At 37.5% G+C, this 15586-nt stretch overlaps 1 protein-coding gene and 1 long non-coding RNA gene across 3 annotated transcripts in view; one reads left to right on the top strand and one right to left on the bottom strand.

Moving 5' to 3' along the window:
* LOC132541311 (uncharacterized) overlaps positions 1–15586 on the top strand; it is a 205681-nt gene that overhangs the window by 12276 nt on the left and 177819 nt on the right. The window lies entirely within an intron of this gene.
* The window catches only part of ARSK (arylsulfatase family member K), a 40251-nt gene that overhangs the window by 20445 nt on the left and 4220 nt on the right, over positions 1–15586 (bottom strand). For both annotated transcript variants that reach the window (XM_060201187.1, XM_060201186.1), the window contains exons 2-5: positions 13932–14091; positions 8698–8980; positions 6328–6499; positions 2660–2884 (exon numbers count right to left, since the gene is read on the bottom strand). In XM_060201187.1, coding sequence (XP_060057170.1) covers positions 2660–2884; positions 6328–6499; positions 8698–8980; positions 13932–14011 — 760 coding nt within the window. In that variant the 5' untranslated portion in view covers positions 14012–14091. The remainder of the gene's footprint in view (positions 1–2659; positions 2885–6327; positions 6500–8697; positions 8981–13931; positions 14092–15586) is intronic.

The following is a 15586-nucleotide window of genomic DNA, read 5'->3' as shown; positions in this document are numbered from 1 at the left end:
CACAAACTATCAGATACTTAGAGGAAAATATTGGAAGAACTTTTTTCCGCATAAATTTTAAAGACATTTTCAATGAAACGAATCCAATTACAAGGAAGACTAAGGCAAGTATAAATCTATGGGACTACATCAAATTAAAAAGATTCTTCACAGCAAAAGAAACCACTACCCAAACCAAGAGACCCTTCACAGAATGGGAGAAGATCTTTACATGCCATACATCAGATAAGAGTTTAATAACCAATATATATAAAGAGCTTGCCAGACTCAACAACAAGACAACAAATAACCCCATCCAAAAATGGAGGGAGGACTTGGACAGAATATTCACCACAGAAGAGATCCAAAAGGCCGAGAAACACATGAAAAAATGCTCCAAGTCTCTGATTGTCAGAGAAATGCAAATCAAGACAACAATGAGATATCACTTCACTCCTGTGAGAATGTCATACATCAGAAAAGGTAACAGCAGCAAATGCTGGAGAGGGTGTGGGGTCAAAGGAACCCTCCTGCACTGCTGGTGGGAATGTCAATTGGTCCAACCTCTGTGGAGAACAGTCTGGAGAACTCTCAGCAGGCTAGAAATGGACCTACCCTATGACCCTGCAATTCCTCTCCTGGGGATATATCCTAAGGAACCCAACACATCCATCCAAAAAGATCTGTGTACACATATGTTCTTGGCGGCACAATTTGTAATAGCCAAAACCTGGAAGCAACCCAGGTGTCCAACAACAGATGAGTGGCTGAGCAAGTTGTGGTCTATATACACAATGGAATACTACTCAGCTGTAAAAAATGGTGACTTCACTGTTTTCAGCCGATCTTGGATGGACCTTGAAAAAATCATGTTGAGTGAAATAAGTCAGAAACAGAAGGATGAATACGGGATGATCTCACTCTCAGGCCGAAGTTGAAAAACAAGACCAGAAAAGAAAACACAAGTCGAACCTGAAATGGAATTGGAGTATTACACCAAAGTAAAAGACTCTGGGGTGGGTGGGTGGGTGGGGAGAATACAGGTCCATGAAAGATGATGAATGACATAGTGGGGGTTGTATTGTTAAATGGGAATCTGGGGAATGTTATGCATGTTCAAACTATTGTATTTACTGTTGAATGTAAAGCATTAATTCCCCAATAAAGAAATAAATTATTTAAAAAAAAATTCTTTTTTTAAAAAAAAGTTACTCCAACCAACTTTATTTAATATTTCTCATCTAATCTGCTAGATAAATACATTATGAAATCTTACAGTTTACACATGACTGTGATTTTTAAATATGCTTTATTTATTTATTTATTATTGAGTGGAGACAGAGAAATTGAGAGGGAAGGGGGGTGATAGAGAGAGAGACAGAGAGACACCTGCAACCCTGCTTCACCACTTGCGAAGCTTTCCCCCTGCAGGTGGGGACCAGTGGCTTGAACCTGGGTCCTTGTGCACTATAATGTGTGTGCTTAACCAGGTGTGCCACTGCCTGGCCCCCAACTCTGACGTTTTATGATGTCTGAAATGGCAAGTAGTAATAGTGGCATTTCAAGATTTTAGAGCAGAAAATTTGCATTGTAGACAAATATAAAACAATGTTGAAAGAAAGATGATTTAAAAAAAAAGTCAGACTTCATTGTGAAATATATTCAGAAGAATCTAAGAAAGAATAACTCCAGCCTTTAAATAGGCCTTTATAGGTCTGGTCATGGTACCTCAAACAAAACAAAACAGAATAAAGCTAAAAATTAAGCACATATGTGGTGAATTTTTTTTTTTGAAATGGAGTGAGTGGGGTTCTGTAAGGAGAAGCTAGGACAGGAAACTAAAGAATAGCTACACAGAGAAGCATATATTGTAAAGCCGTATAGATACAAACATGAGAGACACATACATAATGATGATGTGAATTTCTTATAAAAGCAGAAATGAGGAAAAGTAACAGGGATCAGCTGGAAACTGATGGACCTATTAGTAGAAAGGGGCACAAGTATGGTTAAGAGTGATAATTGCTTTGGGACAAAAGGGAACCCGTGAACAATGAGTAAGATACTTAAATTTTTAAAAAAATATTTATTTGTTCCCTTCTGTTGCTCTTGCTGTTTCATTGTTGTAGTTATTATTGTTTGTTTTTATTAATGCCGTTGTGTTGGATAGGACAGACAGAAATGGAGAGAGGAGGGGAAGACAGACAGGGGGAGAGAAAGACAGACACTTGCAGACCTGCTTCACCACTTGTGAAGTGACACCCCCCCCTCCGCAGGTGGGGAGCCGGGGGCTCAAACCGGGATCCTTTCTCAGGTCCTTGAACTTTGTGCCACGTGTGCTTAACCTGCTGTGCTACCGCCTGACTCCCAAGAAATTAAAATTTATAGACAGCAAAATAAAAACAGGAGTGTGCTGAAATATATGAGTTTATATGAAGTAAAAGAGAAAAGGAAGTGGCACTGATAGAAATTAATTATAAGAACCAAATGAAACCAAGCTTATAGATTGAATGCCAAAGGAACCCAAGGGATATTATCTTCATTTTCAGACAATGGTTTTTGACTCACAGATAAACCAGTTGCTCATGGTTGTAAACAAGTTAGCAGGGCCTCTGATTATTCTGATTATTCATCCTCTTGCACTATTGCAAATAAATATTTGCAGAATTGCATTACTTACCAAGCATAGTAGGGTAAATATCCACAAGAGAAACAACATTTGTTACTTGTTGGTTGGCCTTAATCCCTGGGCCCATTATCAAGAGTGGAACATGGGAACTAGCTTCATACATGCTCATTTTATAAAACTGACGGTGTTCCATGGCCAGTTCTCCATGGTCTGAGGTGTATATGACAACAGTTTTCTGAAGAAGTTCTAACTGTTGAAGAGCCATAATAATTTCACCTACAATTCAAGTCAAAGTAATTTAGTTACACTTTAGTGTATGTTTTATTCTATCACAGTAAACTTATAACCAGGATGTTTAACACAAGTTTTCAGGAGAGGGTTTAACATCTGAATATTATCTACAATTTAAAGTAAACCATGCCAACTTTTATAATTTATGTTTAGTTGATGGATTAAAGAGGGAAACAGGAAAATATAATACACACAAGACATTATTTGGAGATAATGCTACTTTGCTTTCTATATTTTTAGCAGATAAGAAAAAATTTATCTCTTTAGTGATTTGAATGAAAACAATTAGAAGGGGCTGGGAGACAGCACACCTTGGAGAGCTCACTGTTTAGCATGTGTTTGGGGTTCTGGCTTTGGTTCCCGGCATCATATGGGAGCACCACGCATGGCACTGGGTAAGGAGGGAGCTACATGGGTGGTGGGAATGGTGGAGTGGTGTTTATCTTCTCTTTCTCCTTCTCTCCCTCAAAAAAGAATAAGGAATGGAAAATTTGGCCAGGGAGTGTGCTCAGTGGTATCCTATGTATGACCCTGGGTTCATTCCTAGGCATTGCATAAAAATTAATTTAAAAATAAAAATAACAGAATCAAGACAAGCTCAATGTCTGTACTGTACAAGTCTCAGATAATGGAAGAACTGATATCACTGATTTCTGCCCAACAGGAAGTGATAAGAGGGATTAGAACTACTACTTGTTAGTTCCTCAAGTTCCACATTGTTACATCATGTCTATGACATAGGTTCATGTTAAGGAGATACCATTTTTAAAGAAGGGCTAGAAGCAGTACAGACAGAATACCAATGTGATAAGGCATATTTTTGAATATGAAAGAGCTGGACAGTGAAAAATGTTCCATTTCATAGTGTCTTGCAGCTTTCTCTTTGTTGTTAATAAGAGAATCTCAGTAGAGAGAGAACTTATCTATTTGGATAATTCCTGAATGGGCTACAGGAGTCTGCATTATTCAAAACCAAACCAAACCAAACCAACAGGTAGTTCTGAGGTTCAGTCAGAGGTGAGATTTCTTGTTCTCTTCAGTTACTTACAGAGTTCAGATCAGGGTCAGCTAGATGATTGTAGTTCTATCCTATCTGGCTTTCTTGTCTTTTTTTTCAACTTTTAAAAATTTATTTATTTATTTTTTATTGGATAGAAACAGAGAAATTGAGAGGGGCGGCAGAGATAGCAAGGGAAAGAGATAGTTACCTACAGCCCTGCTTCATCATTCAGGAAGTTTTCCCCCTGCAGGTGGGGGCCAGGGACTTGAACCTTGGTCCATGTGCACTGTAATGAGTGCGCTTAACCAGGTGTGCCACCGTCTAGCATCCCCCCTTCTTGTCCTCTTCTTCTCAATCCTCTTCCCCTCTTCACAGTATCCCTTTTATCATTCTGATGGCTATTATTCTAAAATATCTGCTATTTCACACCTCAGTTTAATTTTTTTCACATCTTTCCTCTATTTTTTTTTCATATACTCAGTACCTCCAGTTACCTCTGAGTTGCTTTATATCACACTAACTTAACTTGGCCTTCCCTGAACTCAGCACTGAACTCACGTTTCTGTATGTTCTCTACTTTCTATGTGGATCAGGAGTTCCTTCTCCCACTCTTCCCACCCTCTACCTAGCCACTTTCCATTCTTTATGACCCAACTTGAGCAATTCTCTGTTTCTCCCTATTTAAGCATTCACTGTTCTCCAGGTAAAGTAGATCATTCTGTCTTCCAGCTCACTAACAACTTGTGTACTACTGTAATTACAACAGCAATATTATAGCTGCTAGTGCATACACACATTCAGTAAAGGCTTGCTGAGTACTTACCATGTGCCAGACACTGTGGGTATCTGAGTTTTAGCATTCTGAACTGGAAACTGCCATAACTTTACAGTGAATATGCAAAAAAGAAAATCTGTCCCTTAAAAGTTCCTGACCTATTCCCAAACTCTGACACCATCTTCCCAGACAATTCTTTTAGCCCACCTGTATATTATCTGTAGGGCTCAAGAAAGAATTAGAAAAGTCATGGGCCCCTCAGAATATACCTAAAGTAGACCTACTAGCTTCTTCCAACATAAAGACCCCAAATCTCATCAGCTATATTTTTATCTTTAGATTCTTGGTTATTAAACAATTTGTTCTGCTTTATATCTTATACTTCTCAGCCTCCAAGTTGCAGATGCTACCATGACACCAACCGACTTCCTTAGGCAGAAAACCTCACCAATATGTCCTAGATCCCACCTCCCCAGAGCCCTGCCCCACTAGGGAAAGACAGAAACAAGCTGGGGGTATGGATCCACCTGCCGACACCCATGTCCAGAGGAGAAGCAATTACTGAAACCAGACCTTCCAACTGCTGCATCCCATAAAATTATTTTGTTCATACTCCCAGAGGGATAAAGTCTAGAGATCTTTCCAATGGAGGGGAGGATATATGGAATTCTGATGGTGGGCATTGTGTAGAATTGTACCCCTCATATCCCACAATCTTGTCAACCATTATTAAATCACTAATAATTTTTTAAAAGTTAAAAAAAAAAGAAAATCTGATAACCAGCTTGGTTTTGAGCTAAATTGGGGAAAATTCAATTATGAGTCTAGATTATAACATACATGGGGAAACTGACTTTAGCTTAGCTTAAGTCTTGTTCTAAAACATCTAGAGAGAATGAATTTGTTTTTTCAGTTACTGCAAGTATGAGAGAAACCATAGGATTCTACAATTAAACTGCTTCATGTGCTAGAAACTAAACTGTTTTTATAAAAACTGTTCCAGATGAAAGCTGGTAAAAGTTTTGTTTCAAGATAATGATAACCTTCTATGGATTTTTATGTAGAGATAAATTTCAGCATTTATTAATTTATCAATAATTAAGGTAGAAAAGCTGTTTAATCTGCTATTATGATACAAATCACACAATTTTATAGGTTTCAAGATTCTTATAATTCTAAGTCTTAAGTACCTGTGCAGCTGTTACAGGAAATTATCTGAAGATGTTCACATAAGTGACTAACCATCATAATAACAGCTTGTTAAAAACTGTTCTATTTGCAGGGCTGGGCTGGTTAAGCACAGTGGGTTAAGCACGCATGGTGCAAAGTGCAAGAATCGGCATAAGGATGCCGGTTAGAGCCCCTGGCTCCCTGCCTGCAGGGAGGTCAATTCACTGACTGTGAAACAGGTCTTCAGGTGTCTTTCTTTTCCCTCTCTGCCTTCCCCTCTTTTCTCAATTTCTCTCTGTCCTATCTAACAACAACATCTATAACAATACAATAATAGCAACAAAAATGGGGGAAATGGCCTCCAGGAGCAATGGATTCATAGTGCAGACACCAATCCCCTAGTGATAACGCTGGAGGCCAAAAAAAAAAAAAAAGAAATTCTATTTTTCTTCATTATAATTGCTTATTGATTATACCACCTACCAAGCATGGCATCTGTCTCAGCACACATAGCATAATAAAATGTTCGAATATTCTTGACTTCTTTTTCTGTAAACCTCCCAGTGCAGTTTTTCGTATAAGTAGAGTAATAGTCTACAGGGTGCATTTCTGACAGAGGTGACCATTTTGGGATTTGTATGGCATCAGAAAACACCTGAAAATTAGAGGAAAACAAACAATATTCTGTCACTCCAACAAGTATGCATGGTAAAGGCAGTGACTTGTTTTATTAAAGTAGTAGAAGACAATGGTTATGAATTACCTAAATAAATTAACAAATAAAGCAGAAATTAGGAATACCTTTTCAAAATTCCCAGCATAGACACAAGCTGTGAATCTCTAAATAAGTGAAACTGTTGTAAAAATTATTTTAAAACTGTATACATGTCACTGAAAAAAGATGAACTATGTTATAGTTCCAGTTCAGGAAGAAAAAAAAAAAGCCCAAATGCTCTACTATAACTGTGTGACCAATTAAAAAAATTACAAGTGGGAGTCGGGCTGTAGTACAGCGGGTTAAGTGCAGGTGGCGCAAGGCACAAGGACCGGCATAAGGATCCTGGTTCGAACCCCGGCTCCCCACCTGCAGGGGAGTCGCTTCACAGGCGGTGAAGCAGGTCTGCAGGTGTCTATCTTTCTCTCCTCCTCTCTGTCTTCCCCTCCTCTCTCCATTTCTCTCTGTCCTATCCAACAATGACAACAACAATAACTACAACAATAAAACAACAAGGACAACAAAGGGAATAAATAAATAAAATAAATATTAAAAAAAAATTACAAGTAGCTAACTATGAGTGACCTTTTTTTTTTTTCAGTTCAACAATGAAAATCCCAATATTCAGTGGCATTCCCAAACATTTGTAATGCTAGGGATTGAGTACTGGACCAGATACAGGTAACATGTTTTTTTTTTTTTCTCCCCACTGAGCCACCTCCAAGACCCATCTCTTCCTATGAGGGAAATGAACATCAAAACAAGAATGAGACATCACATCTGTGAGAATGGCAGTTATTTAAAAAAAAAAAAAAAACAAGAAACACTGGAGAGTACATTGCAAAAAGGAACTCTTCTGTACTGTTGGTAAGAATGTAAATGGGGGCAGTGAATATGAAGACCAATATAGGATTCCTTAGGGGGGGGAAATGGGAATTTTATACAATCCAATTAATTCACTTCTGAGAATTTACCCCCCAACCCCCCAAAAAATACAAAGACTCATTCAAAGAGATAAATGCACCCCTATGCTCATTACAGCAATATTCACAATAACCAAGAACTGGAAACAACTGATAGGTGGTTGGATGAAGATGTGACATAAATACACACACAATAAAATTATAATAAAGACCTTGCTATTTGTGGTCACATGGATGAACCTGTAGATTATCATAATTAGGGAAATAATTCACATAGATTAAGACAGACACTTATGTGGTAAAGGAAAGAATGTAATCTAAAACAAAATTAAACTTTTAGGTTCTATGACTTGTAGGTTATATAATTCATAGTTACTAGAAGATAAAGGTGAAGATGGTTGAGTAAACTGGATAAAAGGGTTGTCTTTAAAATTTTTTTTATTATATTTATTATTGGATAGAGACAGAGAGAAATTGAGAGGGAGAACGACAGAGAGAGACCTACAGCCCTGCTCCATCACCCTTGAAGCTTTCCCCCTGCAGGTGGGAAAAGCTTGAACCCGCATCCTTGTGCACTGTAATGTGTGTGTGCTTAACCAGTTGCAGCACCTCCTGGTCCCGAAAGGGGTTAATTGTATGACAAAAGATAGAATTGTATTTTCAGTGGTGAATTGAAAGTCGTGTATACATATGTTTATTTTCAATGATGCACAGCTGGCATTTATACAACACCATATGCAGTGTTATAATGCAACATTATTTCAACAAAAAATACTCTTATCTCTCCCCTTATTTATGTTTATAACATAAATAAGAAGGTTTTGATGTCTTGACAAATATTTTTGAATTCTTAGAAAAATGTTCATTCTCCCAATTTATTATCAAAGTCTCTTTGTGTAATTTCAACTTGAACTATCATTTTTATAATCCTCAACTGTGCAGAATGAGAACAGATATTTCTCCTAAGAAATAGCTTTTGTGACATTGTGTCATTGTATTTTATAGGCAAATGTGTTGAACTCAGAAGCAAGATTCTGAGTTGTAAACCATTTTATTTCTGTAAGATGGCCCCTTTGGTATTTATATTCCAGTTGTCAGTCAAGTTTTATTTAATAAGATTATATAATTTTCTATTTCTATTTAAAAGTGATAATAAGAGTGAGCAAATACCAATGATACGGATAAGATGTCATTTTACTTTGTGTGTGCATTTACCTTTTTAAGCCAGTAAAGAGATGTGTGAAATGTTGAAGATCCAAAATTTTCCCCCGAAGATGGTGAAGGATAAGGGTGTGGTAAATTTAATCCCAAGTACAGAACAAATGGCTGAGTGTGATTCCTTGCCTCCTTTCTTAACCAATTTACTGCACTGTCTGTATTCTTCCAGTCCTCTCCCATTACTCTTATTTTTGCCTTCTTAAGGGTAAGTTTAGTCATAGGCCTGCCTTCTTGCCTGAGTAAAAATGCAACATCTCTTGTCCATGCTTCCACACGATTGCTGAGGGGGCAAAAAGACAGGTGTATTATGAAGCATTAAAAAGGTTTTAAAAATGGACCAAGTCTGAATACAGAAAGCAACATGGAAAGCAGTGTCTAGACACAGTCATATAAATGCTCAGACTAAACAGACTACACAGATTGCATTAAAAAACTATGGAACAGGGGGTTGGGCGGTAGCACAGCAGGTTAACAAAGTGCACTGACCCGGTTTGAGCCTCCAGTTCCCCACCTGCAAGGGAGTCACTTCACAGGTGGTGAAGCAGGTCTGCAGGTGTCTGTCTTTCTCTCCCTCTCTATGTCTTCCCCTCCTCTCTTGATTTCTCTCTGTCATATCCAACAACAACAACAGCAATGACAACAATAGTAATGACAACAACAAGGGCAACAAAATGGGAAAAATGGCCTCCAGGAGCAGTAGATTCGTAGTGCAGGCACCGAACCCAAGTGATAATCCTGGAGGCAAAAAAAAAAAAAAAATATATTGAACATGGCTGCTGGACATAGTAGATTTGTTGTGTCAGAACCAAGTCCCAGTGATAACCCTTGTGTTAAATATATGTATTTATATTTGCACCAAAGCAAAGGACTCTGGGAAAGGACAGTAGAGAGGGCGTTGGACTTCTGGTTCATCATGATGACAAAAGAACCTAAGTTGGGGATGAGAGTTTTCTGAAGACACATAACTATCCCAGAGAGATGAGAAATTGTACCCCTATATCAACAACTATCCTGTAAACCATTAACTACTCAATAAGATTATATATGTATGAAATTAATAGCAAAAATATTAAGTGGCAGGGCTAAGGTAGAACACAGGGCTTCTGTGCAGAATATTGTTTAATTTATTTGCAGCACTGAATATGCTGGCGTGATGCTCTGGCTCTCTCTCTCTGGCTCTCTCTCTCTCTGGCTCTCTCTCTTTCATAATTTAAAAGAAAGTTTTCCAGTGTTAGGAATTCAAAACCTAGAAAAAAAAACAAACATTGAGGGCAACATACTAGGTAGAGAATGTTCTATCCTCCCTTCAGAGGATGGACAACATTCTCTGTCTGTCTTACACCTGTGGAAGATGGGTCCTGAAATTGGGGCAGCTTGCAACGTTCCTGCTCATGACCATGAAATATGAGCTCAGATCTACAGGGATGCAGAGGTCACATAGGCTCCTAAACAGAATATGAGCCCCAGATCAAATTGATGGGGTTTACAGTCAACAATATTCATACACCTTTCCCATATTTGGGAGCTACTCTCTTCCCCGATCCAGCTTTCTAGCCCTTTTCCCAGCCATGACATCATCTCCCCAGACAATAACTTGGATCCACCTGCATATCAGATGTCAGGCTCAGTAAAAAAAAAAAAAAAAAATTAGTATAGTCATGGGCCCTTTGGAATATAACTATAACAGCCCTACTAGTTATGTACAAAACAGAGACCCCCAAATCTTCATCTGCAATATTCCAGCCTTTAGGTTCATGATTAGTCAACAATTTGTTTGGCTTTATATGTTAACTCTTTTTTTCAGCCACCAGGTTCCAGATACTAGCATGATGCCAACAAGACTTCCTGGACAGACAACCCCACAAATGTGTCCTGGAGCCCCACTTCCCCAGAACCCTGCCCCACTAGGGAAAGAGAGAGGCAGGTTGGGAGTATGGATCGACCTGCAACGCCCATGTTCAGCAGGGAAGCAACTACAGAAGCCAGACCTTCCACCTTCTGCATCCCACAATGACCTTGGGTCCATATTCCCAGAAGGATAAAGAATAGGGAAGCTATCAGGGGAGGGGGTGGGATATAGAGTTCTGGTGGTGGGAATTGTGTGGAGTTGTACCCCTCTTATCAGTTTTTGTCAGTGTTTCCTTTTTATAAATAAAAAACAAACAAACAAGGAATTAAACATTCACCTACATGATCTTTAAAACTTAAAATTATTTAAGAATTACTCTTACAGCAAAAAAACATAGCAAAATTTAATAATGTGAGACTGGGAATTGGAACACCCAGGGAAGAGCATATGTTATAATACAGGAATCTGAGTTCAAATCCCAACACCTTTTTCTAGGGGGAAAGCGTTATGACCTGTAAAGCTGTGCTACAGGTGTCTCTCTTTCTTTCTTCCATCCTCCCCTTTTCTTCTCAATTTCTCTCTGTCTCTATGAAATAAATAATATATATGTTTAAAGTGTTTCAGATATCTAATATCTGTCCTGAATTTATAAGCACTTATATATTTTTCCATTTGAAGAAGAGAACAAGTACTTCTTACCAAAGTTACCATAATTTTCTCCCATCATTTGTTAACCTAAAAAGCCAGGAAGCTATTAAAAAGGTGAAATGAGCTTATTTGGATCCAAAGAATTGTAGTTTGAAATATAATTCTAGTAGAAACCCACAACATGTTCAATGATAGAAAAAAAAAAAGTGAGGGATTTTCCAAATACCAACTCATGTCAGAGCTGGATAGTTGTCTGGTTCTTTCTTTCCTTCAATTCTCATCTTCTTATAAATAGATAAAAAGATGATAGATATTCCTTTAAAATATAAAATAAAATAATATAAATCAGCACATATATAAGACATGTGAAATTAATTATTTTAATTCCTTTTATTATTATTATTACAAATAAGATGAGCAGAAGGAGAAAGATGAAGGTTTTATTCATAGGTGGAATTTAACAAGGAGGAAAAGGAAAACTTTAATTATTTCAGTCCTATAGGAAAAATTCCCTCTTATTCTCTCTTTCTCCTTCTCTTTCTCTCTCTCACACACACACACACCCCAGTTGAAAAAAAGTGAGTGATTTTTTTATGTAGAGAAAAAAGATTAAGAAATGAATGTGGTGATGGCTTGGTGGAGGAGTTACAAGCTAAAACTGGGTCAAAAGTTTACATTTATAAGTCCTTTCAGAGAGGGTGTGCTCAGTCTTGTGGGCTTCTTAGGAATGTTGAAGTGGCACCTTGGGCAGGGGTAGAAAGTATAATGGTTACACAAAGAAACTCTCATGCCTGAGGCCTCAAAGTCCTAAATTCAATCCCCCACACCACCACAAGCTAGAGATGATCAGTGCTCTGATTAAAAATAACTAAATAAAACAATGTAGAAGTGGCCCAGTCCAAAGCTTTGGCTTCGTTTTTAAAAACCCTCTACACAGACCATATTTTTACTCACTGAATCATCATTTTAAAGGCCTACCTCTCATGTGTGCCTGTTTCTAAAGTCTCACATTTTACATAGTTCCTAGCTGTACCTTGTTTCATTAGAATAATTTTTAACTGTGATTTTTTGATATCTGAGTTAATAGTGATGCAAATTTCTTATTCTTTATAAATTACAAAGACACACACATCTGGACAGAGGTAGAGAGGTAGAGAAAGAAACACACACACACACACACACACACAGAAGAGATCATAACACTAAAGCTTTCTTCTTTGTGGTAGGAGTATTACTTTGACCTGCAGAAACCTTTCCAGATAAATCTTCCTCTTTACCTTTTGACTTTTGATCTCATAGCCTCATTCTTAACAACACATCTACAGACTATTAGTTCATGTGTTTTTAAATATTCACTATGTGCAATATTATGTTTTCCTATAAAATATTTTGATTTATACACCAATACTTGAATTTTTTATACCTTTTTCTTTAAAGGGCACTTCAGAAATTCTTCCCTCTACCAAAACTTATAAAAACAAACTGCTTAGAAAGCCCAGATCTTCACCTAAAGGATTACACCAGTTAAATACACCTCTATGTTGAGGGGGAAAAAAGTGATAGTAACTATTACTACTTATCAAGCAGTAAGATAAAAGAGACTAAGAAAAGTAGAGGAAGTTAAATTGCTTGAATCAATTAACTTTTAAATCATTTAGTTAAGAAAATATGCTGGGTCTGGAAAATAGTGGTGTATAAATTTCCAATGGATATCACAACAGATTCCCCACCTCTTATTCCTTAAGTCATACTTAATTCCTCCATCATCAAACTGGTAACATGTGTGAAGGGTTGTTGACATGTGGCTTTCATCAAACACGATTGGGAGAAAGTAACTTTTACTAGAGAAGAGGGAACTCTTCTGAAATTCAGTTTCCCAGAATCATTCAAGTGCTAATCTTTAAAACAGGCTCTTCAAAAGATAGCAGCTATGGGCTTGCTATGTTAGTACTTTTTTGCATGTATTCTTTCAACTAATCCTATAATAGAATTAAAGTTCAATCAGTTCAAATAATGTGCCCAAGATGACACTACTACAGGCTAATGGTAAGCTGTAGGCAGTCTGATAGTGTATCTATACTCTAACCAAATGCTTGTTTGATTTTTAAGGACTTAGTAAAATAATTAAAATACACACACAGGAATAACAAGGGTGCAGCAGAGTAACGTTGAAAAGAAGTAACAAAAGCAAGTAGCAAGAAGGGCATGTGTTAGTACACTGAAGTGGAGACTAAAGTATCTTTTGTATAACATAAACTCATAAGTTATGGGTAAAACAATTTTACAAGTATTATAGGTCTTCGATGCTTCAGAAATATCACCGATATATTATTAATTTTTAATATTTAAGGTTTTTTAAGTTCTAGTTACATGAACACAACTGAAGGAGTAAAAGGTTACTTTTTAAATTATTTTTTTAACTTATTAGTGATTTAATAATGCTTAACAAGACTGTAGGATAAGAGGAGTATAATTCCATACGATTCCCACCACCAGAGTTCCGTATCCCGTCCCCTCCATTGGAAGCTTCCCTATTCTTATCCCTCTGGGGATATGGATCAAAATTCCTCATGGGGAGCAAGTGGAAGGTCTGGCTTCTGTAATTGCTTCTCTGCTGAACATGGACATTGGCAGGCTGATAAAAGGTTACTTTTATCTTTGTAGAGAAACAGTCCAAGAGTGCACCACTATAGTGAAAAGCCCATTAGGATTATTTTTTGTTTTAGTTTTTTACCTAACGGAGTGATGTCCCGAAGTATAGTCCAGCTTTCCAAATTTCTGTGTTCTGTAGCCATGCTTCTCCATGACATCCATCCATGTTGTATAATTTGGATCTAGTCCTTTAAAGTTATTCCAAGATTCTGTCAAGTGTGTGAAGAGCCCACTCCATATTGCTGGAGAGTAAAAAAAAAAAAAAAAAAAAGAAAAGAAAATTAACTGGAATTAGTGTAAGATTTAACAATTTGACAATTGTTTGACAATTACCTTAGGAGAAAAAAAAAAAAAGTGTACTGGTTTAGAGCTCATGCCCTGGAATAAAAAACATGTGCATTCATCCCTGAACATTTCTCATTTTTTAAACTTATTTTTCTTTTTTTAATACTTTATTAGGGGAGGTTGATGGATTATAGTACAGTTGTTGACACAAAGGTGTAACACCTCATCTCACCACGACTGCTGTCTAGGTGTCTGCAACACACTATCCCAATAACCTATGTCCCTACCCCCCTCAGTCATACATCAGGACCCCAATGTCCCTACTCCCCTCTATCCCTTTCCCGCTTCACCCAGAGTCTTTTGCTTTGATGCAATACACCACAGCTACTACTAGTTTCTCATTGTTTCCCCTGGTTGTCCTTGTTTCTTAAGCCCTATGAGTGAGATCATTCAGCATCAGTCTTTCTCTATCTGGTTTAGCTCACTCAACATGGTAGGTAATTTTATTCATGACAACACTCTACAGCCATGTGTTATTTCCACTTTTCAGGTGAAATTGCGTCAGCTATTAATAAACTTAAGAAAACTGATGTCATGTCAAGCATCATTTCAGATCACAGCGATGTAAAACTAAAAAATCAGTTACAAGAAGCAAGCAAGAAATATATAAATATGTGGGAGATTAAGCATGCATAACCAATGGGTCAACGAAGAAGTCAAAGGCAAAATGAAAAATTATTAGAGACAAGTGATAATAGGAATACAGTTTCATGCCTTCTACTTAATTTAGTATTACAGGTCTTAGCCAGAGCAATTAGACAACAACAAGAAATAAAAGGAATTCAGATTGGAAAATAAGCTGAACTATACTTACAGATGATAGAGTTAATATGTAGAAATCCCTAAAAACACCATTAGAATGGTGTGACCAACTATATTGTAAACCAGTAGCCCCCACCCAATAAAATGAAAAGCTCAGCTTTGGCTTAGGGTGGTATAGGCAGATCTAACCTGGGACTTTAGAGCCTCAGGTATGAGAGTTGATTTGTATAACTATTACTGCTATTTCTCCCACTCAAAATCATTCAACATTTCAAATGATGCTGTGAAGAGCTGGTGAGGCACATAACACATACAGAATATAGGTAAGAAAACCGAGGGACATATCTTACAAGGCCCATTAATGATTTAGAATACAGTCACCGCTTCACCCTAGTCTAGTGATTTCACTTCCTTGTTTTACTTTTTAATAAAGAATATAAAGCTCAGGGGGCTGGGTGGTAGCACAGCAGGGTAAGCACCCATGGCATGAATGCAAGGACCAGTGTAAGGATCCCAGTTCGAGACCCCAGCTCCCCATCTGCAGGGCAGAAGCTTCACAAGTGGTGAAGCAGATCTGCAGGTGTCTATCTTTCTCTCCTCCTTTCTGTCTTCCCTCCTATCTTGATTTCT

Source organism: Erinaceus europaeus, chromosome 11, assembly GCF_950295315.1.
Source record: "Erinaceus europaeus chromosome 11, mEriEur2.1, whole genome shotgun sequence".
In the NCBI taxonomy this organism is placed as follows: domain Eukaryota; kingdom Metazoa; phylum Chordata; class Mammalia; order Eulipotyphla; family Erinaceidae; genus Erinaceus; species Erinaceus europaeus.
This window is presented reverse-complemented; position numbering and strand designations above follow the sequence as displayed.